Genomic DNA, 26,830 nt, shown 5'->3' with positions numbered 1-26,830 from the left:
ATACAAATATGGTTACTTCAAAAAAATTATACTGTCTTCTATATTTTAAGTGTTCATAAAAGTTTTTTAATAACGGAATGATACCATCTGGTATACTTGGCATTTTATCTCTCTTACTCATTTGATTAAAAATTCGGTTAACAAAATGTTTTTATTAATATTAATAATGTATGGACGTTTTAGTATACCCAAATTATCCAGTTGTATGTGCTAATATTATAATTACCAAATAGATGTAATTTCCGCTCAAACAAGGAAGTAATTTAAAGCAGAAATGTGGTATTGAAATATAATAATTAAGCATTTGTGGCTTTTAATTTAATAAACAAATTATTCATGTAATTTAAATTAAATAAAATCTTTTTAGCCATTGAGTTAATAGGAAATCAATGGCATGTAATTTACAATTTAGAAACTAAATTGTGATTAAGTGTAACCGGTAAACTATAGCATGAAATGGTTAGATAAATGGTGATAAAATCGCTATTAATTGATGCGAACGTTCGCGAACGTTTAATAACCGTTAAACAAAGATACCGTTTGGTGATATGTGTGTTCGGATACTTATCGGAAAGTAAAAGTTGTTTGTGTCGCTTTTAAAATCATAAAAATAAGAAATTTCCTAAGATTTATTTATTTAACTGTTTAAATAAGTATTATATCAGGTAATAGTTTGTGTAATTTAATTACATTAAATTATTTTGAACAACTATTAATATAATTTATATATCTTTCTAATAATTTATTAATTTTTATTTATTTTTGTTCACATTTCCAGCTTACATATCTTGTGATTGTTTCAAACAGAAGAATTTATTTAATTAACACACAATTCACCAGTTTCCTCTTATCAACATATTTAGTTTCGGAAACTCTTCTGTATGAACAGGGTGTTTCTAATGACTAAAACACCACACTGTGATCAATAATGCAGCATACACGTAAACGTTACCAACAAAAAAGTCAAATCAATATTTTATAAGCCGCGCGTGCTAATGTTAGTATAATTTATTTTTCTGTTTTATTATTCATGCACATAAAACACACTTAATATAAGCATAATTTTGATTTTAGGCGAAATATTGGAGATCATCAAATTAATTTACATCATTAAAAGCTGTCTGATTAAAGTAGTAGTAAAATTCACGCAGATATAATTTTTTTCTTATCGTGTGACCCATTTGCAGGACGCCCTCATAAAATTTGTATTTTTTATTACGTTCTTTTCAATTGTAAATCATGAAAATATATACTTATATAGAAAATGTCAGGTTTTTTAATCCAAAACCAAATCCTACGTGGTAATTTTTAAATATGAAATTTGGATAAATCATATTAGCAAATTATTAGAAAAAAATTTAATTAGATTGGTTTAAGCAGACAAACAAGTTCGTGAAGAAATTAATATGCTGAAATCACTCCAGAACAATTGCGAAAAAAATACCATGATCTTACCAAAAGGCCATAATAACTGCTTTGAACTGAAGAGTCTTATCAGTATTATTATACTGATAGTTATACCATGATTTCCAATCTTTTTGAAAAATAGGCTATTTTTGAGTTTATTCCATAAAAATAAATTCATAAAAATATGATTTTTAATTTTTCCATACAATTAGGAATATGTATAATTTTTTTATAAATCTATTATATTTATTAATCTAATGATGTAGATTTTTTATAAAAAAATTGCATGTAGTTCAATTTTCTTGTCTAAAAAATGTTCCTGTAGGTTTTGGTTTGGGGCCAAAAAACGAAACATTAAAAAAAAAGGATGTCAAAAATGGAAAAAAGAAAGTTTTATTGAAGTGTTCTTATGTTTTCAAATGGGCCACACTGTAATTATGAAATTTATTAATTACTGTTGGCGATAAATAAAACATTGTGTAAATCAACAAATTTATTTAACATACAGTGTTAATAATTTAATACTCTTCACTTCTTATATCTAAACTAGGATTGACCTCTTGCAATAGCAAGCAAGTCATTTCAAACCTAGTGTCCTTAAGTAAATCATCCAAATATAAAAGTTTCAATTTTTTCATTTTGTACAATGCACCAATACCTCTTTCAGTAATATTAGGGCAGTCCCTTAAATCTAAATAAATTAAACTATGACTAAATATATTGCTTATCCTGTCTAAACACCAATCATCAATATGTTCACAGCCATTGAAACTTAACCACTCCACATTTTTTAAACCTCTCAAATTGACTAAACCTTCATAATAAATATTCATTTCAGAACAATCAATTGCTTGTAGCACTTTTGTGGAATCGTAATGAATAGGAAGCGAATTGTACTTATATTTCTCAAATTTAATCCATTTGTCCTCATTGTGAAATTTAATTGCACCTCCCCTGTGGACTAGAAAATGAGCAGCAGCCAATTCGTTTCCTGAAATTAGTTTTAATTAATTTAATAACCAAGAATTATACAGTGTTAATTACCAAGTTTTTGATTCCTTTCAGGCACATACTGCTGCATAAATATTTCCTTGAACTCCTTTTTCTCAGCCCACCATTTCTTAATGGCAGAAGGTGACAAGTCAATTTCAGTCTGTAATGCTTGTAGGAGTGATCGTTGGTTATCACTAGTGTAAAAATTTCTCAACCAACTGTAATGAAATCCTTGTTGCTCATGCCAGGGCGTCCTCCATTGCATATCTTTTGCAGTAATATCTTTTTGATCATATTTTTTTTTCGCTACGTCTTTTGGGGTTGAGACACTTGGTAAATTTTCATTTTTCTCCACACTATCCTCGGCTGGTTTGGATGATAAGTATTTGGAGTATTTGAGCAACTTCTGGGCACGACGGGGTCGTATTACTGGGTTCAGCATATTCTTAATATTCTGAAAAGCATCTCCCACTTAATTAATTGTGAATAAAATATAAAAACTGAAAATTGAATACCTTATTTTGAAATTGCGTAAATTTAAGGTTAAGCGACTAAATAGTACTAAGCGCCATCTATTATTTAATATTTTAAATGACTTAGGTTATTTATACAGTGAATGTCTTAGTAATTTGAGGTTGAATTTTTACAGTTTCCTACATTAGTGACCAAGTTTGTTTACAATTTGAATGATTCGAATTGCAAGAAAATTCGTTACACCATGAGATACATACAAATACTTTAGTTGACACAAATCGGACCAATTAATAATAAAGAAACACATGTTGGAAACTAAAATAATCGCGATAATTGAGGCACAGTGTAAAAGTAACTGCAATAAATCAAAAAAGAATCATTTTGATCTAATAGTGGAATAATAAACATAAGATCACTTTATTAAAATGGTGCGTTATGCGGCTTTAAAAGGTTTGTACGAAGTGGAGAAGACGATAGGATGTGGTGGATTTGCCAAAGTCAAGTTAGCCACCCACTTGGGCACTGGAGAAAAGGTTGCCATAAAAATAATGGACAAAGCTTTACTTGGAGATGACTTGCCTCGAGTTAAATTAGAGCTTAAAGCTCTAAAGTCTTTGTCCCATGAACATATCTGCAAATTATATCAGGTTTGATAATGTTTTTGTTGTTTCTAGATTTAATAATCCAACTGAATTGTTTCAGGTCATTGAAACCGAAACACATTTTTTTATAGTGGTTGAATATTGTTCTGGTGGGGAATTGTTTGATCACATTGTTGAAAAGAATCGTTTATCCGAGTCAGAAAGTAGGATGTTCTTTAGGCAGATTGTATCAGCTGTAGCTTACATACATAGCTTGGGATATGTTCATCGTGATTTAAAACCAGTTAGTACCTCAACTTTTTAACTGAACTAAACATTATTGGAGTAACATATATTTGATTTTAGGAAAATGTGCTATTAGATAGATATCAAAATTTAAAACTGATAGACTTTGGATTGTGTGCAAAGCCTGAGGGTGGTGTAAAAAGTCCCTTGTTTACATCTTGTGGCTCACCTACTTATGCAGCCCCAGAACTGGTTTTAGGCAAGCAATATTTGGGGCCTGAAGTAGATGTTTGGGCCATGGGAGTGCTACTCTATGCTCTTCTAGTTGGATCTTTGCCCTTTGATGATATTAACATTGACAATTTGTACAAGAAAATTTTGGTATGTAATTCAGATTTTATATGAGAAGTTTTATTGAAGGTGCTACAAGATTAGTTGATCTACCGCATTATTGATGGCGCTCTAACGTAGGGAGTATTGTTTAAGCTAATGAGTGAAATGAATATACCCTTTGGAAGATGGCGCTTACTGTACTACTTTGTAATGTAACAGAGTGATGAATTTATTGTTACTTTTGATTAATTTAAATTTATTTTTTATTGATCAAAATACAATGATGACCAGAGAAATAGCACATATTTCTATTTATTGTTAATTAGGAAAGCTTACCTTTAATTAAATACAATATATTAAATATTTTATATATTTTTATAATTACACTAATTCGTTCTAAAATTATTCATTTTGTACCTAAATCAAAATGATTTCTACTTAAATTAAATCTTAAACGAAATAAATGTGCAATGTGGCAGCTCACAGAAATTGCACACGTTAGAAAATATAGTCATTTTTTTTTGAAATGTTAAATATTTTAACCCTTATTTAATGAGAATTTTTAAAATAAAATTAACTTACTATTGTTGTTGTATGTGGTATTATAAAAACTACCATAATCTTATTCTATTAAATTTATATTATATTATTATATATTCTTATATTATATATTTTTCGGAATTGAGCTGGACATAAATATAGACAACTAATTTTGAAAGGGTCTTTTAATGATTAAATCCATGTTAATTAATTTAATTAAAAAATTAAATCTTAACTTTTTGTATAATATACTTTTTGCTTAATAATTTTGGCCTACCCTCATCAAGATTTTGAATTGCAGTGATGAGTTTATTTAAAGTTGTCAAATTTTGCCGAATTTCGATATATCGGTCGTTTAAATTGTGTGTTATTTCTCTCTCCACCACCCAATATATTTTTAAATTCACCGAATTACATATTATTTAACTAAGATGAGAATGAATAAGTGAATTATGAAAAATTATTCAAAATATATTATCTTATCAGTCAACATTTATAATATCTTGTTTAGGAATGCGCTGTATTTGTAGAACATATTCTGCGAAATTTCCACAACACTCTTTTTCATAAGTCCAGTTAAATCCCAAGCTGTTGTAGAATCGTTTGTTTTCCTGCATCAAATACTGTCGAATTATCCTTTTGGTTTTTCTGCTGTGCAATAAACTGGGACCGAACGAGAATCCCATGGTACAGCAAAAAAAAGCACATCCCAATACCCATTTCTTAAAATTCTTAAGGACTCTTTGGTTCAGGATTTTATTAATGCCCATTATAGTCTCCTCGAATTCTTCGGGCGCCAATCGAGACAAAAGAGTGCCGGGCATTTCAGTACTAAAATGATTATTGATTCCGTAGACAATAACGTAACCGTCACCACGGATGATGATTGTCTCGTACTGTGTAAATCTGGACGAGCCCGTATCATTGTAATCCAAAGAGTTCATTTGAGCCCTAAATAGGCTGTAAATTTGACAATAGTTACGTGACATTTAAAAGATCATAGATTCAAAAGTCTATCCATTTTGTTATAGAGTGGAAACTACGATGAGCCGTCATTTTTGTCTAAGGAAAGTAGTAGGCTGATCAAGTCCATGCTTCAGGTGGATGCAAAAAAACGAATTACTATAAAAGAACTTATGTCGCATCCCTGGCTTACTTTGGGAATTTTGGATCCGGTTCAAGTGTACGCTGAAAACTCGAAGGTTTACGACAAGGACTGTGTCCATGTTATGGCCAATCACTATCAAGTCGATCCCGAAGTCATGTGGAAGTATCTCAAGAGTTGGCGGTATGATTACCACACCTCGACGTACTTTCTGTTGATGTCCATGAAGAAACGCGGTTCTAGTCTTAAAATAAGTGGTCATAAATTGCCTTTAAGGGAAAGAAATGTATGTTAACAGTAAAACCATCAGATGTACATTTTTATTATGACTGTATATTTTTCAGAAAAATGGGGATAAAGAACAAGTGCCAAAGACTGAAGGAGCTGATGTATCAACTCCTAAAAAAACTACTAAAGATGCTACTTTCAAAACAAGCACGCCCAAGCAGGATGAGCTAGAAAGTAATATTGGAACGCCACAGATGAACCACGGTCCCAGGCAATTCCTGGAACCAAAAAGACCAACGAATGCTATAAGGAAACCGTTAAAGAGAATCAGAAGTCCGACGCTAGATGGAGATGGATCGCCAGGTGAGTAAATGATTTATCAAAACATTGATTGTGTTCTAAAAGGAAGCTTATATCGCATTTTATCAATTTATTGAATGTCTAAATATGGACTATGTTGTCGCATGATTTGTGGACATGTTTGATTATATGAATTATTAGCCAGAACAAACATACAGAAAGACAGAGAGACAAAAATTGTAAAAAATGTTATTTTGGTGTATGTACCGTATTTATATTCATATGTATGTAGTAAAAAACGGTTATTTCAATATTACAAATAGACACTCCAATTTTATTTATATGTATAGTTTTAAAAGTTATCTTACTTATAATTTAAAGATTAATTCAAAAAAATTGGGCTCAACCGGGATTTGAACCCGGGACCTCTCGCACCCAAAGCGAGAATCATACCCCTAGACCATTGAGCCGCTATGAAAATATAATGTTTCAACTCGATCACAAATTAATTAATACAAAAAGAGAAAGTAGGTGATTAATTGCAAAATCCGGAATAGTACTAAATTATTAGTATAGCGGCTCAATGGTCTAGGGGTATGATTCTCGCTTTGGGTGCGAGAGGTCCCGGGTTCAAATCCCGGTTGAGCCCAATTTTTTAAATTAATCTTAATTATAATATGCAATATAACTTTTAAAAAATCATATAGTCAAACAATATGTCCACGTATGATACAACAACATATTCCATACGATCAATAAATTGATAAAATTCGATAAAAGATAATAATATTAAATATAATATTTATATTTTTATAGTTTCTAAAAATTTATCATTAAAAAATTGTGAAGAATTAGAAGAGTACTTCTCTATATATTTTCGTGTTATTCAAATATAAAATTTTCTTAATTTATAAGAACGTATTTGTTAAAAATCTGTTTTTGGTCTTCATTGTTTTCTTATGTTAATAATATTGCATGTTCAGTAACCTCTATAATTTGACGATTATTCATTTTATTTTATACAAAATTAAATGTGGAATTTTTGCAATATCTACAGTTTTTGATTTATGTAATGTGCGTTTGAAATAGAGAATACATTTAATTTGAACGTACACTACTGGCCATAATTATAGTAACTAAATATGAGCTATATTTGTGTCAATTACGCAATTATCAATCTTATTCTTTGAAAATTGCGTTATTTTTATTGGACAAAATTATTTCTGTGAATTTACGAATTTCGCAAATCGATTGTTTGGTCGAAGTGAAACTGTTAGAAAAATTAAAAATTCATAGTTATCAATGCTGAAAGAAACAAGAAGTGTTTATTGCTAAATAAGTCATTTCCCATATTATTAAAAAATATATATTAACAAAATGGTAGAAAATAGATAACTGAATAATTCGAATGCCAAAAATTAATTCCATCTTGTCAACAGAAATTAAAGCTATCTTGGAGGAAACGAGAATGCTTAAATTAGTTTAACGACTGTAAGAAGATGATTTGTGGAGGGAGGTTCGTTTGACTCCAGACCCACAAGAAAACACTGATTTCCACTAAAAATGTGAAAGTTCAATTTTGATTTTCTTAGGATCACGTTCACTGAACAACAATGGCATGGGGTTGATTAGTTTTTAGTGAGACTCTAAATTTAATTTTAAAAAAAATATGGTTCTGCTTATGTTAAACTACATGAAGAAAACTATACAAAAAGATTTTTATGCCTACATTGTAAAATCCAATTCAATTATGTAATAGGGATGCTTCGATTCTTCTGGAGTTGGCTCCCTTTTGCTTTTCATATATAGAGATGTATAAATAACAATTAGTTTCCACATGTTGAAGAAATTAGGCTCTTAATAAATGTGTTTTAAAATCGAAACGATCTCAATCACATATCTAAATTTCTGATGGATTGGTTAAATGACCAAAACATCGATGTCTTGTTCGTCCTAATCTCCAGACATCAACTCAAACGTGGAGGATTACGTATATAACCAAATTCAAATTTAAATGAATTCATCACAGCAATTAAGTCTATGCCACGGAAATGGACAAAAATTAATAAACAAAAAGGATTTTATACAAAGTGTTAATGTTAAATTAAATACATTTCAGAAAAATATCATTTTATAGAATAAATATATAATAGTTTCTATCATACTGTATAAAATAATATTGGTAAATTTAGATCATTTTAACAATTCACATTAAATAAAAATTGCTTTAATAATTACTACAACTTTATGTAATAATACAAACAATACTAACGATTAATAGATTGATTAGTCGATATCGACCGTAAAGAGCAAAATAATATACGTTCGTACACACATGCTTGTGTTTTAGATGTTTGAGAGTGTGATTTTGAGTTGTTGGCCTTATTACTTGCAGGTGCTTTCTTAATTCTAGTTTATTTAAACTGATTAAACTCTAAAATTAGCCAAAAGCAGTTAACTACTCGACAATATATCGCTAAATAGACGACACCGTCTTGGAAAGCACTTAAAACTTTAAACAAACCCGTAGATCTTGAGCCGAAGGACTTGGGTCTTCGCTCCCCGCTGCAGATGTGTGTATATCAGTGTCCAGGCGTCTTCAAGGGCTGTTACTCCGATCTTTATGGGCTCGGAACTCTTAAATTAGTCCGAAGTTTGCGCGGCAAAGTACTCGAAACACTAATAAGAAAGTGAGCGAAAATATTACCGAAGCACTTTCCGAATCTGTCCCGCGGGACGAATCACTCACCGCGCTGAAATATGGCCGTTTTAAGTTTCGTTTCTGGTCCCCCGTCTTCCTCCACCTCGTACACCCACACATACACGGGGACACTATTATAGTGGATGAGATTTATTTTTATTGGCGGTGTGGGACCAGTAAAAGGGAGCGGCAGCGCAAAAGGATTATGTCACGGTTTATTGAAATTTTGAGATAAAACGGAACAAATTGGGGATAATAAAGTTGGGAGCTTCGGCGGGGGCATCATTACTTGAATGGGACTATATCTTTCTTAAGTCGGCTGCAGATTCTCACTAATTCATTCTTGTTACAATGTAAAATTTGTAAAATTTTGATTTTTTACTTAGAAGCTATTTTATTTGTTTCAGTGCCAGCTAAGAAAGCGACACCAGGAAAGTCTACGCCAATAAGAACTCCTGATCAGTAAGTAATATTTTTTTGTTATAACTTTTTCACATTTTAATTTCAATATAACTTAGATACATAATTATATAAATATATAATTATAGAAATATATATTATATATTAATTCATAAAAAAATAAGTATAGACCTATGTCTAAGTAGTAAATTCTATAATTTACTACTCTTTGTAATGTGTCAACAAAATTTTGCACCTGCACCTCTATGGTTTGAAGAAATTTTTATTTGCTTTTGATGTTGTTTGTTAGGATTGGTCTAAAACTTCCCAAAGGTGTTTAATAGGATTTAGATCGAGGGACTGAGGCGGCCTTTCTTTTTTTCCACCACTGTACTTTAATTTATTTAAGTGATTGTCAGATGAAAAAGAAATAATATTTAAAGATCTAAGATACCTTAGACAATCAGTAAAATGTGGTAATATTAGAATAATATTAAGAACTTTTGTGTTCAGCCAAATTGAAGTTAATGTTGCATTTTAAGAGACACGGAAAGATGAGTATTGCAAATGTCCTCCTGGTAAATAATCAAATGTCTTAAATTCTGTTTTAATTGGTTAATTAAATAGAAATATTAGTTAAGAGCTTCTGAAATATGATACACTATTTGACCAGTTAGTATATTCATGCTTATTTTGTGGCTCATTAATTCGCATACACCTTATAAATAAAATTCTATATTAATCTATAAACATAATATCCTTTTACATATTGAATTTCACATTAACAACGGAAAGACTGGTATAAAAAGATAAAAACTGCACTCCAAACTATATTGCGCCACATCGACACAAAATTGCCACGTTTACCGGGCCAAATTGCGTGGCAGGGTAGCAGAGGGGGGCATGCAAAACACTCCGTGCTTAGCCGGTGATAATTGAAGCAGTAAAGTGGCGAGTATACGAGCGGGCCGGCGCCGTAAACCACGGGGGTTGAACGTGTTTGGTCAACCTGCACACGCGGTCACTCGCAGGACATGTTTAGCGCGACGGCCGTGTCATAAACATCGGTTTCCGCTCCGTTAAGGGCTGCTCGATTTAGGTGCACACGGGACGCTGCAACTATCTCGGGAGCGGACCTATTAATTGCCCGAGATTGGGATTAACTTATGCGCAATCGGCTTTATTTGGGGGTGGATGTCTAAGTAACGGGATTGGGTTGGTTTGGATATTACTAGTGGGACTTCCTTCCTGCTTTAATACTAATGGACGTCTTCTAGCACTCGAAAAGGCTTGAATAAATTTTTGAAGTTAGGAAAATAATAATAATGCCTAGTTATAAAATACTGCATTTTCAGTATCAACAAAAATGTTTAGCGTTCCAAAGAATACGATATTAAAAACAGTAACTTTGAATTATATCTTTTTATGTTTAATTTTAAATGATGTGCAATTTATCTGGTTGCCAATCTAGAGTGAGAATAAATAGTATATTAAGTATTTTTTCAATTTATTTATACCCTCATTGAATAAATAAATTTCTAAACTAAAATGAATTTTATTTATTTCAGGAAAAGAACGGCGACAAACGCCGCAGAAACTCCGGGATCGGCGCGAAGGATGCTGGACAGCATAGAGCGGTCGCTGCATAAGGTGAGGCACGTCCTCACGCCCAAGAAGCGGCTATCGACGGACGGCGGGACGCGGCCCGCATCTCTCACGAACAAGGTAAGTCGTACGTCGGCGGCGGTCCTTCGCCCTCTGGCCACACCGAGCGCCGCGTCATGATCTATGTCTCAATAATTGCTCCACCGTCAACCGACAACTTAATATCCCTCTCGATATTATTCCGGATTTATTTACTAATGCGTCTAATTGCTTGGCTGCGAGCGCGGATTTTATTTTGCGTGATTACATTCCGAGGTGGTGCTCGTATTTTACAAGCGTTGGCGAGACACAAATTGCCAAGTCAATCTGTATCGTTCACGCCGTCTTGATATCATATTTGATATAAATAACTCTTGTTCAGGCTCTTGGGAATGTAGTCTTAAGTAACTTTCGTAACTTTTATAATGGTGCAGTTTAATTTTTATTAGAATTTGCCTTTGGAAATCTTTTAGAGAATATTATAGATTATTTACAATGGGAGAAATTATCATGAATTAGTCACCTAAAATGTATTTATTTATTTTTTTTTTAATAAATGGGAGTTTTCAAAATTTGTTATTAGAAAATATTTTTTTAAGAAGATATTAATAATAACAATCAATTTAGTTATTAATTAATTATTTGAGAATGGTTAAAGAAATATGTTGATATTTCAAGGGAAAGAATAGAAGCGTTGTTAGAATTGATCTTTTATTTTTCAGTTAAGAAAATTTAATTATAAAAATACTATATTCAGTATATTTTTTTATTATAATACTATCCACCTTTTTTGGAAAGTGTTTTTTTGTTAAATAAAACAAAAATTGTCAATTTAAAATTATAACAAGTTGTAAAAATTAAATTTATTTTGATAAATTTATAACAATTTCTTACAATTTTTAATAAAAAGTTAAGGCGTTTTCCAAATTTTGAAGAAAATATTTTTAAAGAATAGAATATATATTCTTTAAAATATTTTTAAAGAAGTTGCTGACAATAAAAATTTGAAGCATCAATTTAGATATTAATTAATCATTCGAGAATGGATGAATAGTATACGTTGATGTTTCAAAGGAAATAATAAAAAGGTTGCTGGAATTGAAATTTTATTTTCCATTTAAGAAAGTTTAATTATAAGGTTACTATATTTTCAGTAACATTATCAGCTATTTTGTAAATTATTCACAAATTTTTTATAAAAAAAATATTTTATAAAATTATGACAAGTTGTAAAAAATTAATTTTATTCTGATAAATTTAATAATTAATAATTTATTACAATTTTTAATGAAAAATTTAAGAATTTTCCAAGATTTGTTAGAAGAAAATATTTTCTTAAGGAGTTATTAATAAAAATTTTTATCAATTTAGTTATTAACTTAATTCGAAAATGGATTAATGGAATATGTTGATGTTTTAAGAATAAGGGTTGCTGTTATCGAAACTTTATTGTTCAGTTATGAAAGTTTAATAATAAAAATCTATATTCTGTATATATTTTTTATTTTCTATCTAAAATTATGATAAGTTGTAAAAAACTTTATTTATTTTGATAAATTTATAATTAACAATTTCTTATAATTTTTAATGAAAAATTAAGGATTTTTCCAAAATTTGGTACAAGAAAATATTTTTATTTTAAGTTATTAACAATAAAAATTTGAAGCTTAATTAATTATCCCAAAATGTATGAAAGGAATCTGTTGATGTTTCATGAGAAGGAATAAAAAGGTTGCTGGAATCAAAATTTTATTTTTTAGTTAAAAAGTTCGAAACTTTATTGTTTAGTTATGAAAGTTTAATAATAAAAATCTATATTCTGTATATATTTTTTATTTTCTATCTAAAATTATAAGTTGTAAAAAACTTTATTTATTTTGATAAATTTATAATTAACAATTTCTTATAATTTTTAATGAAAAATTAAGGATTTTTCCAAAATTTGGTACAAGAAAATATTTTTATTTTAAGTTATTAACAATAAAAATTTGAAGTTTAATTAATTATCCCAAAATGTATGAAAGGAATCTGTTGATGTTTCATGAGAAGGAATAAAAAGGTTGCTGGAATCAAAATTTTATTTTTTAGTTAAAAAGTTCGAAACTTTATTGTTCAGTTATGAAAGTTTAATAATAAAAATCTATATTCTGTATATATTTTTTATTTTCTATCTAAAATTATAAGTTGTAAAAAACTTTATTTATTTTGATAAATTTATAATTAACAATTTCTTATAATTTTTAATGAAAAATTAAGGATTTTTCCAAAATTTGGTACAAGAAAATATTTTTATTTTAAGTTATTAACAATAAAAATTTGAAGCTTAATTAATTATCCCAAAATGTATGAAAGGAATCTGTTGATGTTTCATGAGAAGGAATAAAAAGGTTGCTGGAATCAAAATTTTATTTTTTAGTTAAAAAGTTTATTATAAAATTACTATATTTTTTATTTTAAACATTATCAGTATGTTTAGAAATTGTTCGCAAATTAATTTCTTATTCAGCAAAACAAAATTGTTTATATCAAATAATGACAAATTATAAAAAAATAATTATATTTTGATAAAATATAATTAACAATTTCTTACAATTTTTAATGAAAAATAAAGAAGTTTTTCAAAATTGGGTACAAGAAAATATGTTTTCATTGAGTTATTAACAATAAAAATTTGAAGTATTAATTTAGCATGAATTGAATATATTGGTGTTTCAAGAGAAATAATAAGAAGGTTGGTGAAATCTATTTTTTTCTTTTAGTCAAAAAAGTTTAATTGTAAAATTGCTATATTCAGTATATTTTTTATTTTAAACAAACATCAGTATTTTTGTTGTTTGTAATTGTTTACAGATTAATTTCTCATCAAACAAAACAAAAATTGTTGTAAGTTATAAAAAATTAATTTGTTTTTAATAAATTTATAATTAATAATTTCTTATAATTTTGGAATAATTGGTGAAAGAAAATATATTTTCAAGAAGTCATATAGATCATTAATTTAGTTAATTTTTTTTTATTATTATTTGAAAATGATTAAAAGAAAAATAAAATCTTGAATACAGAAATCTAATTCTCGTGTAACAAATTATTCATTAAATTTATACTCAAAATTTTCAACGTTAATAATTTTTTTAAATATCATAGTAATACTTTAGATTTTGTATGGTAGAATTTTAAATTATCTTGAGTGACTGACTCAAATTTAATTATTTTAATTACATAAACAGTTTAATTACATAAACAGATTCGTGTATTTGCATGTTCCCGAACGTGTTGGTCTAAAAATGGGAGGACACCGTGTACCGGACAAGCAAAGCATAATATCATCGGGTACGAGGTGCGTTTTCCCAGTGCCCGGTGATGTATGGGCCCATTAGTGCCCCGAGACGACTTCATCTCCTTCTTCCTTCCTTTCGAGAGCGGACAACTCGCCCAGACCGGCATAAGTAATGCGCTCATGAGAAATTAGCCGGATTAATCGGATTCCGCTTGTATCTTTCATATAGATTGCCGCCCGATTAAATTACACACACATCGGTACATGTACAGGCTCTCGGTACGTATGTATCTGGATATCGAGTGGATTAATGGGCGATTTTTCACCGCACATAAATCTTAATCAGCGGCTCGCGATAAGAAATTGATGCAAATGTAATTTAAGCGTTGTGATATAGGAGCTGGGCATTATTTCATTTATTAAACACTCAGCGGAATGGTGCGGTCTCCGATTGAGTAAAATTGTATTAAATCACGTTTTTGTGTTTATTAAGTAATATTACGTTAATGAAGCATGAAACTGGCTTTGAGAAAATCGCGTAAAACATAAGAAAAAAACTTTTGAAGAAAACGTATCGTATTATCATTCACGACCATGTACAACAATTATTATCAAAGTAGTTTTGTTTTTGACTTTAAATTGCATTAAGATGTAATAGAAATGATTAAACAACATTCTTTATCGTCAATCTGTGCGTAAATTGCCCGCAAAACATGGAAAAATATTCAATTCTTGATAACCTCCAATTAATAATACATTAAGGTAAACGTTTCGTTGCTAAATTATCCCTGAGAATTTAAATATTTTAATATAAAAGTTGGCGATAACGCGTTTTATACTACATATAATAATTAGGCATGTTTTATTTCCAGAACTTGTGCAACGTGTCGACAACACAATGCCGGAATCCCGACTTCGTTATCCACGAATTATCAAAAGCGCTCGAGGCCAAAGGAATTGTGTGCCATAGGAAAGGGTGAGTTATCTCCACTAATTAACACCGCCTGCGACTGAAAAACGACCATAACTCACACTAATTTCGCCATTCTCCACACAAAACACACTTTGGCGCAAAAACCATCACCCTAAATCACGCGGGAGAGCATCTCGCCAATTTGGCCTTGGGTGAAAATCGGCGGGCTTTTTCTCCATCGCGAACCGCTTAATTTACGAGGCTCAATAACCGATATTTCAACAAGTTATTAGCATGTGCGAGTGGCCGCGCGAGGATGCCTCAAAATGCACCCATATTTCATGCACTAATCACGCGGTCCCCGGTAACACGCAATTAGTTATTCGTTAAATAAGTTGTTCCGCAGTTAATCAAATTAATGAATGTCGACACTCGGCGATTTTTAACTCCCACAGTCCAAATATAAAACCAATTAATATTAATTACATTTGGTAACACTATTTTAATAAAAAAAAAACGCATATAATTAGAAAATATCAATGTTTTTTGTTAGTTTTTGTTATTTATTTATGTAAATTAGAGTGCAAAGTGTTCAAAATATTTTTTTCCTACGAAACTGTGTGAAAAAATGATGAAAAATGATATCCGTTAAAAAATTATTTTGTCATTTCTGGCAGTCTACAAAAATGGGTTTTTTTAAAGTAAACTTTGTAGTCTTCTCACGGATAAACGGTACATTTTGGTGTGTATACATACATACATATACATACACACACATATATATACAGAGCCAAAAATGCTCTTCGTGTCTGGATGTTGTAAGAGATGGATGCACGTCAAAGAGAGAAAAATTTTGCCCGGTAGTAGGAATCCCCACTCTCAGAGACAATGCGCCGTGCTAGTGCGCGCTTGCGCACAATATAAATTAATCTTTGCGAATGCATTTAATAACTCTCCATATGCGATACTAAAAACAAAAATAAGTATTCTAAAAATAAAGTTCTTTTATCAAAATAAAAATGTATCCCAAAAATTAAATAAAATAAATAAATGCATAAGACGGAGACGAACCGCATGCTAAACGCAGCAAAACCAAATGATCCTCTCCAGTCAGTCCGGTACGCCCAATATAATTGCATGTATCTTTCTTTTTTGTTTACAAAGGGGTATTGATGTTCCGTCTCAATACACGAGTAGACACGTTCATCATTTTTGATACTCTATATACCCTCTGTATATATCTGATAATTAATATTGTTGCCTATGAAACATAGAGGGCGTAACTGATTACCTTCATTTATAATTTTTTAAAAACATATTATATATTCACTAGTCACAAAAATTGATATTTTGAAACTCAGTAATTATACCAAATTATTAAGATACGTTACTAATACCAAAAAATATTATTTATCTCTCTCGGAATAAAATCAAGGTTTCCTAAAATATGTAATTTGTAATATATAATATAAATTTCTGGTATATTTCAAGATAATACTCTATAAAATTTGAAAAAAAGTATTATTAACGTCTCTTAATCTTTAAGGTATTAACTTAAAAAATCTCTTTAAATTTCAAGATAATATGCAACATATTTTTTAATAGACCATATTTGCGTTTGCCTTTAAAGAATCGAAAAAAAATAAAGCTTTTCAAAAATATATAATTTGTAATATAATAAATTGTTTGGCTAAAATACACGGGTAACAATATTTTTGGCAAATTTCAAGAAATGAAATAAAGAATTATTATTCATTAATTTATAAAATAGAAGAAATTTTGAAAACAAATTTTAATTTTACTTTCAAAATATCGAAAAAATCAAACGTTCCAAAAATATATAATTAGATTGTTGAAATTTGCAATCGATAAATAATTTTATAATAAATTTTATATTCACACATTCACTTACGAAAAAATTGTTATTGTTATATCTAATTTTTTTGTTACTGTTAAATATAGTTATTAATTTTCAAACAAATTATTTAATATACGTTTATAATACTTTTGATTAATACGATATTTCGTAGCTTCCATATTCCTTGTGGATTACAATATTAAATATCTCTAAATTTACCAGAAATATTATTATATTTTAGATAAATATAATTGAATATATCATAAATTATATATTTTTGGAAACCATGATTTTTTTAAAAAACGAATTCAATTAAAATATTCACATAAAATAAAACGTTACATATGTTATCATGGACTTTGAGGTAAATATGAAAATAATAATAAATAATAATAAGTAAAAAAAGAATGCAGAAAGTTTTTATCGGTGGCTAAACCAAAAAAGCACTTTTTCAAAATTTATCAAATGTCAATTTTCGTGGACACATGATCAGAGATTATTTTACTGATATAAAATATACGATTTTCAACATTTCTTTGTATAATCGAAATTAAGTTAAATTAAAACTTGATTTTTCCAATTTTTCTGTTTTTATCATGTTTACACAATAGTCACTAATTTGTAAGGGTCCTTGAAATACTATAGTAGGGGAGTGTAGAAACATTATTGTTCTATTTGGTCAAAACGCAGGTGCTATGAATGTTATTAATCTAGTTCCTATCGAAGCAGAATTTTACTCTTGAAAATAACTTATTTGCACATTGAGTACGAAGTTTCTTAAAATGAGTAAACTAGTGTAATTTGTTGAAGGAATGGCAAAAAAAAATGTCACAGCCGATACGGCTGAATTTGATTTGATTGGAGTTTTGTGTGGCGACGATCATTAGGCGATGACTGGACCACATAAAGTATACCGGCCTCTGCACCGAATCACGTAAATCTGCGGCCGGACAAATTTCCTGTGCGTTTTCGTTCTTTCTCTCTCGCCGTCCGTGATTCATGTGAACCCAATGCGACGCGCCGTCGTGTGAAGAAACGCCACCATGAGAATTCGTGTTTGTCGACGTTTTTCGGCGTCTTTTTGCATCTCCCGTTGTTTCGTGACACAGATATTACGTGGATAAAGAAAAAAAGCGGTTGAAAGGAAATAAAACAGAAAGGCGGGAAACGATTGTTCGTTGATTGATTTCATTCTGGGAAACTGGTTTCACGGCTTGTAAAATATTGATTAGATGGTCTGGGAAAAAATTATTTAAAATAGTGTCCGAAGTTTCCTGCAGGAAAGTTTTTCTTGTTGAACTCTTACACTATTTTAACTGTTAAAGTAATAAATAGTACTAAATAAATGTGCCACAAACTTGGAAAAAGAAAGAATAGAATAATACATGCAAGTTTAATGATAATGAAATGATTTAAAAACAGTGTTCTTTGTTCTAAATCGACAAAAATATAATAAAATGATGATGAAATTACTTTTATGGATCTATCTGGACCTACAATGTCCTCGTCTTGATTCTTTGAAATGTAATGTCTAGGTAAATGAGCGTATGCTCACATATAAATGTGGAAATTTTATGCGTCAATAAATCCGGATAATTCCCCGGTCTCGTTTACACTCGTAATTTCGCCGTGTGTCTTGTGGCCATTCTTTCAGCGGCCGGGCGAGTCTCGAGACCGAGTCCTGGTTTTTTAATTTATTATAAATATATTACGTTACGGGGAAAAAAGTGCGTCCCGCTGACAGAAAACAAATGGCAGAGGGGCTTTAATATATGCAGTCCGCGTTCGCGGACTAATACTCGTTTAGATGTTAAACAACGCCAGGGATGCGTTCCCATGCATAAATTACAACTACTTTGGTTTCAACTGAAAGTGCCTGCCTGTCCGTCTATTCAGGACTTCGCCGCTATAATATCGTATTTTAATTCCTCAATGGAATTATGCCTGAAGTTTTGCTGAGAAATCGCCGGCCGTTAATGGCTTGATTTGTCTTGTTGGGAAGTTGCACGCAAAATCTTCTGTTTTCTACGCAACAAGATTATGCAGTTAACGCAGTTGTCAATTTTACACTGTCCACCGTGTTACCAAGGTTTTAAATTGGACGTGCTGCAAGTCTCAGTTAATTAAAATTCATTTATTAATTCAGCCAAATGTCAATAACTTACATATAGTGGTGACCAGAGAAATAAAAAGAAGAAGATGTATGGAATAATGTACAGTGATGGAAAAAAAGTATGATATATTTAATTGTTAAAAAGTTATTTAATGTTTCCCCTAATTTGTTGCAAATCTGACCAAATGTAATTTACGGTTCATTAATCATAATGATCATTATATTCACTTTTGTTTTATAAAAAATCAATTTAGTCTGGAAAAAAGTATGGAATATTTTATTAATATTCATAAAGAATTAACAATAACTAATATATTTCAATATTTTATCTTGTAATCTTTGGCTTCTATCACTACCTGTCTCTGCAATGTATCAACAGGAATTTGTTACCACTGCTCCTGTTGGGTTTGAAAAAGTTCTCGTTTGCTTTAGATGTTTTTTATTCGGATGCGACAGTCTAATACTTCCCAAAGGTGCTCAATAGGAATTGAATCGGGGATTGAGACGGCCATTCAAGTACAGTTAAGTTTTTCATTAGAAATCACTTTTTAATAATTATAGATGTGTTTGAGATCGTTGTCCTATTGAAATATCCACCGTTGAAAACGATTGATTTTAGCATCCTCTTGAATCAAGAGTTCAACTTTGGATGCTTCCGGCACCATATGTAACCGTAGGAATTAGGTTTTTTAAATAGTATCGCTGCCCCACTGGCCGTCTCACAAATGTTCTACCATCTGTGTCAAATACATTTGATTTACTTTCGTCACTCCAAAGGACAGTGTTCCATTTTTCCTGAGTCCATGACAAGTGGGATTTTGCAAATACCGGACGGTATTGATTTTATTTATTAGAAGTGTTTTTTTGAACTGCAACTCGACCATGTAATCCCGCATCAATAAGGCGATTTCTAAGTGTTCTACTACTATCTTGGGAGTGGTTTTTCGTGGATGTTCTGGCTTGCGTTTTTAACATAACCTTGAGTGCGGAATTAATAAAAAATCTTCGAAACAGCACTCAGTACAGTAATATTGTATGTTTTTGTCAATTTCACAAAGTTCAAGTACTCTTCTTCTAAATTGAAATAAAAAGTAAACGTGTTTAGGTGTTACTGCGTTGAAGCTGACCGAAAATGTTATAAATTTAAGTACAAGTGACTGCGAATAAAATAGTCAAGAAAGGTATCTCACAAAAAGACCTAAACGTTGAAACTCCAAACTACTGGCTAATTATTTTCCGCAAAGAGCAGAATATAATTTTCCAAGATATCCTACATACTACCCATTTTGTCCTCAATTCGTACTACGATACCAGTTGCCGAAAAACATTCCGATACCATGATGTTTCCATCCTAACTGGCCTTCTTACATATTGCCTTGCATTTGATCCCAACAACTTACTCACCTAATTCTTTTTTTACACGAATTTTTTGAGAACCCTTCTATGGTGTAAAAAAAATAATTAGGTGTACTTGTTTTCATAGCTACACAGTGTTAAATTCCAGATTGGTGTGGTTCAGTTCATATGATTTCTGCCAAACTCCATTCGAATTTTATAGTTTCATTTGGATATACAAAGGAGCATTCTAAAGAAAAAATTGAATATTGTATATCGAATAAGAGATATTTTATATTTAATTAATTTATAATATTAAATAATAATAATAATACAAATAACAAATGATGAGAAAGTAAGCCTTGAACAAATTACTATTATAATAAGAAATGTTGAAGTCTTAATGAGAGTTTGAACCAGCTAAAATATATTTTAATAAATTGAATATTCTGTTCTAATACCTCATTGGAATTATGCCTGAAGTTTTGTTGAGAAATAGTCGGTCGTTAAAGCCTTGATCGGTCTTGTTAGAAAGTGTCACGCAAAATCCTCCTTTTTACACCCAACAAGATTATCCAGTTACCGCAATTGTCAATTTTACACCATCGACAATGTTACCAAGATTTTAAATTAGACACACGTTGCAAATCTCAGTTAATTACTAATTTTCTAAAAGCATCGATAAATCAGATGTTATCTGACCAGAATAAAAACGGCATCGAGCGCCGCTCATTATTCATCTGGTGATTTATTTAAAAACAATTGCACCACCGATTAATTTATACCGGGGCAGTAATTAGTATGAAACAATTAGTCATTTGCTTATCTGCCGCTTAATCAAATTAGTAAGTTATGAATCTTCACAAGAAAATAAACAGTTATCGGGCAACTTGTTTGCGCCGTGCCTTGATTAATTTCAGACCATGTTTATGACCGCCGATTTTTGCCTGGAAATCCATACAAGATTAATAATCCGGTGCTGCCAGTGCACAGATGGTTAGAATATTGAAACAATTAAGTTTTTCCTTTTAATATTGCATATTAAGTTTTCTAATGGTTGTGTCTCAACAAGTTAATGGGCGCGCTGGTGGTTCTGGTAAAGACATAAAATTTGTGGTCTTTTGTTTTTCTCGAGTGTAACTTAAGTATCGGAAATTTCATATAATGTATATAAAATATAGACGGACTTAATACGCATAATAACCATTAATAGACGTACATCACACGTGCTAGCACATATAAAGGTTCTAAATGGCGAAATTAAAAATACCGTTAGAGACAGGAAAACGAACTAATGCGAGGTAATTGCGCAAAATGGTTTAAAACAGCGCGGCACGAAAACTAAAAAAGTGCCAAGCAGTAGTAAAATTAAACGCAGGAAGCATTTGTTAGATTAAAACCAAAACGGTCCCGCAAAACTGAATAATATACGAGATTCCAGCGCAATAATGAATATTTTAAGTGTAAATATTAAACATGAACAAAAATTACGACCTCAGTAATTCCAGCTGATGCACCATCATAACTATAAAGTGGCTGCTAAAATTGTTCTTCAATGCTAGCGTACTGCAGCACGTTAGAAGTGATTCGCAGACGAGATAAGTGAATTTTAATCTAATTATTTATATAAATACGCCTTTTGAATGTTTGACTCCACTTGTGGAGTAACAGAGTGAGAAGGAGGGATACAAGGAAGTAATAAAAAGAATTTGGCTTCCAGACAATTCGATAATAGAGAAGCGAACGGGCGCTGAAAAATATCCCATACCATCTCGAGATGGGCAATCTATTATCAATTATGATCGCATAATCGTCCGTGAATAATGCCCGTACGTAGCAGTATGCATAAACAAAAATGCCGGCCATAACGTCCACCAGTTTATGGCCATTTTAATATAACGTCTGCTAACAAGTGCATAATGTGACAGGCAATTATTTGCCGGTGATTTATTCGGATAAGCTTTGATTGACATGATATTCCGGGATAATAGTGACCATAAACGTGCCGTAACGTGGACAAGGATTTTTTATGTTAATCAGCGATAGAGAATTGACTGACAACTCACACTGGCAACCCGATTAAAACTTAAATATTTAAAAGGTTAAAATTTAAAATTTGTCAATAAATAATCGCATAGTGTCCTCAATTGCTTGACTTTGGATTTTAGAAGTAATTTCAGACAAGAGAGAAAAACTGACTATTTTTTTTTAAATGTTGAGTTTGATATATCTGACAGTTTTACAAATATTTAAAAAATCTAGCAGATTTCCAAAATGTGTAATAAATTTTTTATTTACTCATTTATTTTTGACAAACATTAAAAACTTTCTGTGCCACTTTTTTGTAGTATTAGATACTTACTTCGAAAAAAATATATACCTTAAAATTTCTAAACCATTGTGAAGTATACTTTTAAATTGGTGGAAAAGAAGAAGGATTCCCAAAATATAATATATAATTGTGAAATTGTTTCTGAAAAATTTACGAAACCAACAAACCTCCAAAAAGTGTAGTAACTTTTTCTCTTTAATTATTTATTTTTGACAGATATTAAAAGCTTTTTGGGACACTCCAAACCATAAGTGAATGATAAATTGTTATGAAAAAATTTAAAAAAACAAAACAACAATTAAAAATAAACATGTTACACTTTTTTGAAATTGGCCAAATGCCTGCTTTCGTAAATATTTCAGAAAGGCTTTGAGATTTTTTTAAAAATATGAAAATTTTTCTTTGTCTGGTCTGGAAATATTTAATCACTGTTAAAAACAACTAATTTGGGACACTTTGTAGAAGTGATTCTTCTAAGATATTTATAACTATGTGAAATTTTTAACCTCGGTAGTAAATTATATTAATTAAGGGAAACACAGTAAAATTTTACAGTCATCATTAAATTTCACAATTCTTCAATCTCTAATGAACTATTTCATTACCTAATATTTCTGAGTTTTACAATATTATGTATAAAATGAATCCTTAATTGATACCAACACGTGTTACTTTCTCATATCGGAGTACTTTATCGTTGGAGTATTTAAACAACTTTTGTATAATTTTAGTTTTATGTACCTTGCCGTTTTAACGAGATCCACTACGTATCTTTAGTTTAATACAATTAAAATTTAAAAACTAATAAACTGTCCAGTAAAAATTCTCTTATCTACTTATACGTCTGTTGTAATAAAAGTACCCATAAAAAATAAAAGACTCTAATTCAGTCGAAGTCAATGCATACATTTATTCATTTTTCAAAATAAAATTATCTTTTTCCAAAATTAAAATGTTTATACACATATAATAGTTTTATTATTTAATTTTAATTCTATTTCACATTTTCTATTTTTAATGGGAAGACATTTTTATATTACTATATTTATTTCGTATTTTACCAAAACTTGGCTTATTTTTAAAATAGTTAAATGGTGATATAAAAATAATTTAAACATTTCCAAAATATCTTTATTACAAATTATAATTAAAAACTAATAAAGAATCTAATTGTTATTTTAAAAATATCTAAAATAATATTACGGACTTAAATAATATAGGTAACAAATAAAAGCTTTCTCAAATTTATTATTATTATTATTATGAAAGTATAAAAGACATAGATTATTAATAAAGTCTTAATGAGAGTTCATTTAATAATTTATTGTTTAATTATTACATTATACAGTATATGAAGTAAATAAATTTTATTTTGAGTGTTCATCAAATATTTACCTATGTTTAATTTCCTTTAAGTTTTGTGCATCATATATATCGTAAATTTGATTTATTTGTTATTTGGTAAATCTTTTATTTCTGGAGGTTTTATTTAAAACTTAAATGTTACACTAAAATGCACAGGAAAGCTTGTAACACGAAAAGGTTTGTCATTTCAAATAATTCATGTAATCTTGTTTAGCTTTTACACTTTCTCAGCGTGGCATTCAATCAGATCCTCAATCTTCGATTTCACTATCGACAATCAATTGTAAAATGCTTCATTTACATAAAACACTGATGCTGTGTCCATAAAGTTTGCGTTATTCTTTCAATTTCGTAATTGTTACAAAATTGTGTCAGTGGGACTTGGCATTCGACTCATGCACATCGTCGCATGACGAACGGGGGACGTGATCAGCGCCTATCGGTGCATTTTTTTTTTCACTGATGCCTGATACGAATGGACCCACGGATACGTCGTGACGGCATCCGCTAATCGTCGACGTGCAGATATCTCTTCAGACGCTGGGTACGCCCGTCCAGAATCTTTCGACGTTTCAATTTTGAGCCGGGAACGTGATAGGTGTAATTACAAGATGGTAAATAAACAGAAGCTGAAATTAGAAGAATATCTTGATTAGGAACACAAGGTTAGCAGTATTGAGACTCCGAACGGTCGACGTCGCTTCAATAAACACTCACACACACACTTAAGTGAAGTCCGATAAAGGTCCGAGATTTATTCCGCACACCGGCTGTCGATACGTGTCCGTCTGTGAACGGCGTCGAAAAAATCCTACATGGTTTATGGCGATGGGTATCCGCAAGGCCGACGACAACGTCTTAATTAACCCCATAATTAGTACGGACGTTTTAATCGTCGGCAAAAAAAGTAGCCGCAAATGTACTTGAGTTATTCTGTAATCTGTGATTTTTCTTTCGTTTCAATCAAACCGCGACGTTGGTACAATATTTCGACCAGTTTTGAAATTGGAAAAAAATCTCTGCTAAGATAGTAATTAACTAATAGGTCTTGCTTCATGGTTTATTTGTTTGGCATTGCTTTATGGTTGATGTTATTTTCAAAGATGCACGTATCTCGGGGATAAAGTGGTTCAGTTATTTAAGTCTTGCAATTGATTTATACTAAATATATTTTCTTTTTATTTCAGATACAGCATACGAGGCAAATTTGAACCTAGTCAACGTTTTGGAGGTTGTTCGTTTGAGTTGGAGATTTGTTATCTACCGACATTGACTGCCAACGGTCAAAACAACAACCGCGTCTGTACTCCTACGAAATCAGTACTTAAAAATGGACCTTTGAACTACAACAACACCCCTAAATCTGCTGAGGAGATGCCTTATGTGGGTATCAGAAGGAAGAGACTGAAAGGGGACTCGTGGTGTTACAAGAGAGTTTGTGAGCAGGTTTTGGCACTTACTGCGACTGATCTCAAAGAGAATTGTGGTATAACAGAGTCGGCGGTCTAAAACGAAACAGTCTGGAACTGGTATAAAATTAAGTCTGGTAAAATACTCTATACGTTACATTTTTTATATTTACTATTCATATATATTACTATAAATCTGACTAAGGCGTTATATTATTAATTTTAATGCTAATATTATATTATTACTGTACTAATATTCTTTTATAATTACATAAATATATTTATACTTAAGTACGATTTATATTTCCCGAAAGTCATTTATTTTTGCTGTCATAGAACATTTCAGTTCTGGTATTTATTACACAGTCTAGGTATTACTTAAATAATTCGAAATTTAATGTAAATAATGTTTATTTAATTTTTATTGAAAATTGGTTAATGGCACAAATAAAAAAGATAATTAAATATTGTGTATTATTTCATTGTTCAATTCCGAAACAACAACGCAACTCAACAATTGTGAAAGCTACTTTTTTACTTTAAATTGTAAGTCAACTGGTTAAGGTTATTTGTATTAAGTAATTTAAAAAAATTGTCATTTATTTTATTTAAAAGAAATAACTATTGAGTTAATTTAGTTATTTTTAAAGGTAAGTACTTACATTGGTGGCCACAAGTATGGAATAAATTTTATTATCTACACCAACAAACAGCACTTGTGACCAGTTATACAAGAAGAATGGGCAAATGTTTCTGAGGAAGTGTGTTCTCGATGAACAGGTCATGTCGAAGTTATTAAATAAAATGGTTATGTTACCAAATATTAAAAAAATAAACTACTTTCTTTATTTGTTGTAAATGATCCATACTTATGTACATTACATTTTTTTTTAATTTAATGCATTTTAATGAATATTAATTTTTAACTATCATTCACATTTATAATTACATATAGGAGTTGTCAAAGAAATAGAGCAAAATTTAAAATCAAACATTTTATAATATTTCATAAAACGATTTAATTCAAATTTTGTCCCGTGAGTATAAAAAAATATATTTCAATATTCCATACATTTATTTGAATTTTGGTTGACCGTCTCGGCAGTGCACGGTAATACAGAATGTGACCGTTTACGGCCTGACGTCGTTGAAGTGGCAGACCACTTATGAACGCGATAGTACATATATCCTAATAAAAATTGAATAATTTGCTAACGATAATTTATAAATTAGATGGATTTTTATACATGATAATTGTATGAGATATGCATCTAAAG

The 26,830-nt window shown here is 30.4% G+C and overlaps 2 protein-coding genes and 2 non-coding genes across 4 annotated transcripts; 2 read left to right on the top strand and 2 right to left on the bottom strand.

Annotated features, from left to right (window-relative positions):
• Positions 1-1,882: 1,882 nt before the first annotated feature.
• Positions 1,883-2,968, bottom strand: LOC109594238 (ATP synthase subunit s, mitochondrial). The gene is made up of 3 exons (XM_020009445.2): positions 2,916-2,968; positions 2,452-2,854; positions 1,883-2,398 (listed from the first exon to the last, which is right to left on the bottom strand). The coding sequence occupies exons 2-3, from the start codon at positions 2,840-2,842 to the stop codon at positions 1,926-1,928; spliced, it is 864 nt and encodes a 287-aa protein (XP_019865004.1). The 5' UTR covers positions 2,843-2,854; positions 2,916-2,968; the 3' UTR covers positions 1,883-1,925.
• Positions 2,969-3,110: 142 nt separating this feature from the next.
• On the top strand, positions 3,111-25,854 carry LOC109594229 (maternal embryonic leucine zipper kinase). The gene is made up of 9 exons (XM_020009435.2): positions 3,111-3,521; positions 3,577-3,759; positions 3,822-4,082; positions 5,606-5,965; positions 6,024-6,270; positions 9,316-9,370; positions 10,876-11,032; positions 15,101-15,204; positions 25,332-25,854. Exons 1-9 carry the CDS (start codon positions 3,300-3,302, stop codon positions 25,651-25,653), a joined length of 1,911 nt encoding a protein of 636 aa, XP_019864994.2. The 5' UTR covers positions 3,111-3,299; the 3' UTR covers positions 25,654-25,854.
• Trnap-ugg (transfer RNA proline (anticodon UGG)) lies at positions 6,606-6,677 on the bottom strand. Its single transcript has one exon. It is a non-coding gene; the product is annotated as a tRNA-Pro (tRNA).
• On the top strand, positions 6,785-6,856 carry Trnap-ugg (transfer RNA proline (anticodon UGG)). Its single transcript has one exon. It is a non-coding gene; the product is annotated as a tRNA-Pro (tRNA).
• Positions 25,855-26,830: the final 976 nt, after the last annotated feature.

Source organism: Aethina tumida, chromosome 2 (genome assembly GCF_024364675.1).
Source record: "Aethina tumida isolate Nest 87 chromosome 2, icAetTumi1.1, whole genome shotgun sequence".
In the NCBI taxonomy this organism is placed as follows: domain Eukaryota; kingdom Metazoa; phylum Arthropoda; class Insecta; order Coleoptera; family Nitidulidae; genus Aethina; species Aethina tumida.
The sequence above is the reverse complement of the archived record's forward strand: the minus strand, read 5'-3'. Positions and strand labels throughout refer to the sequence as shown.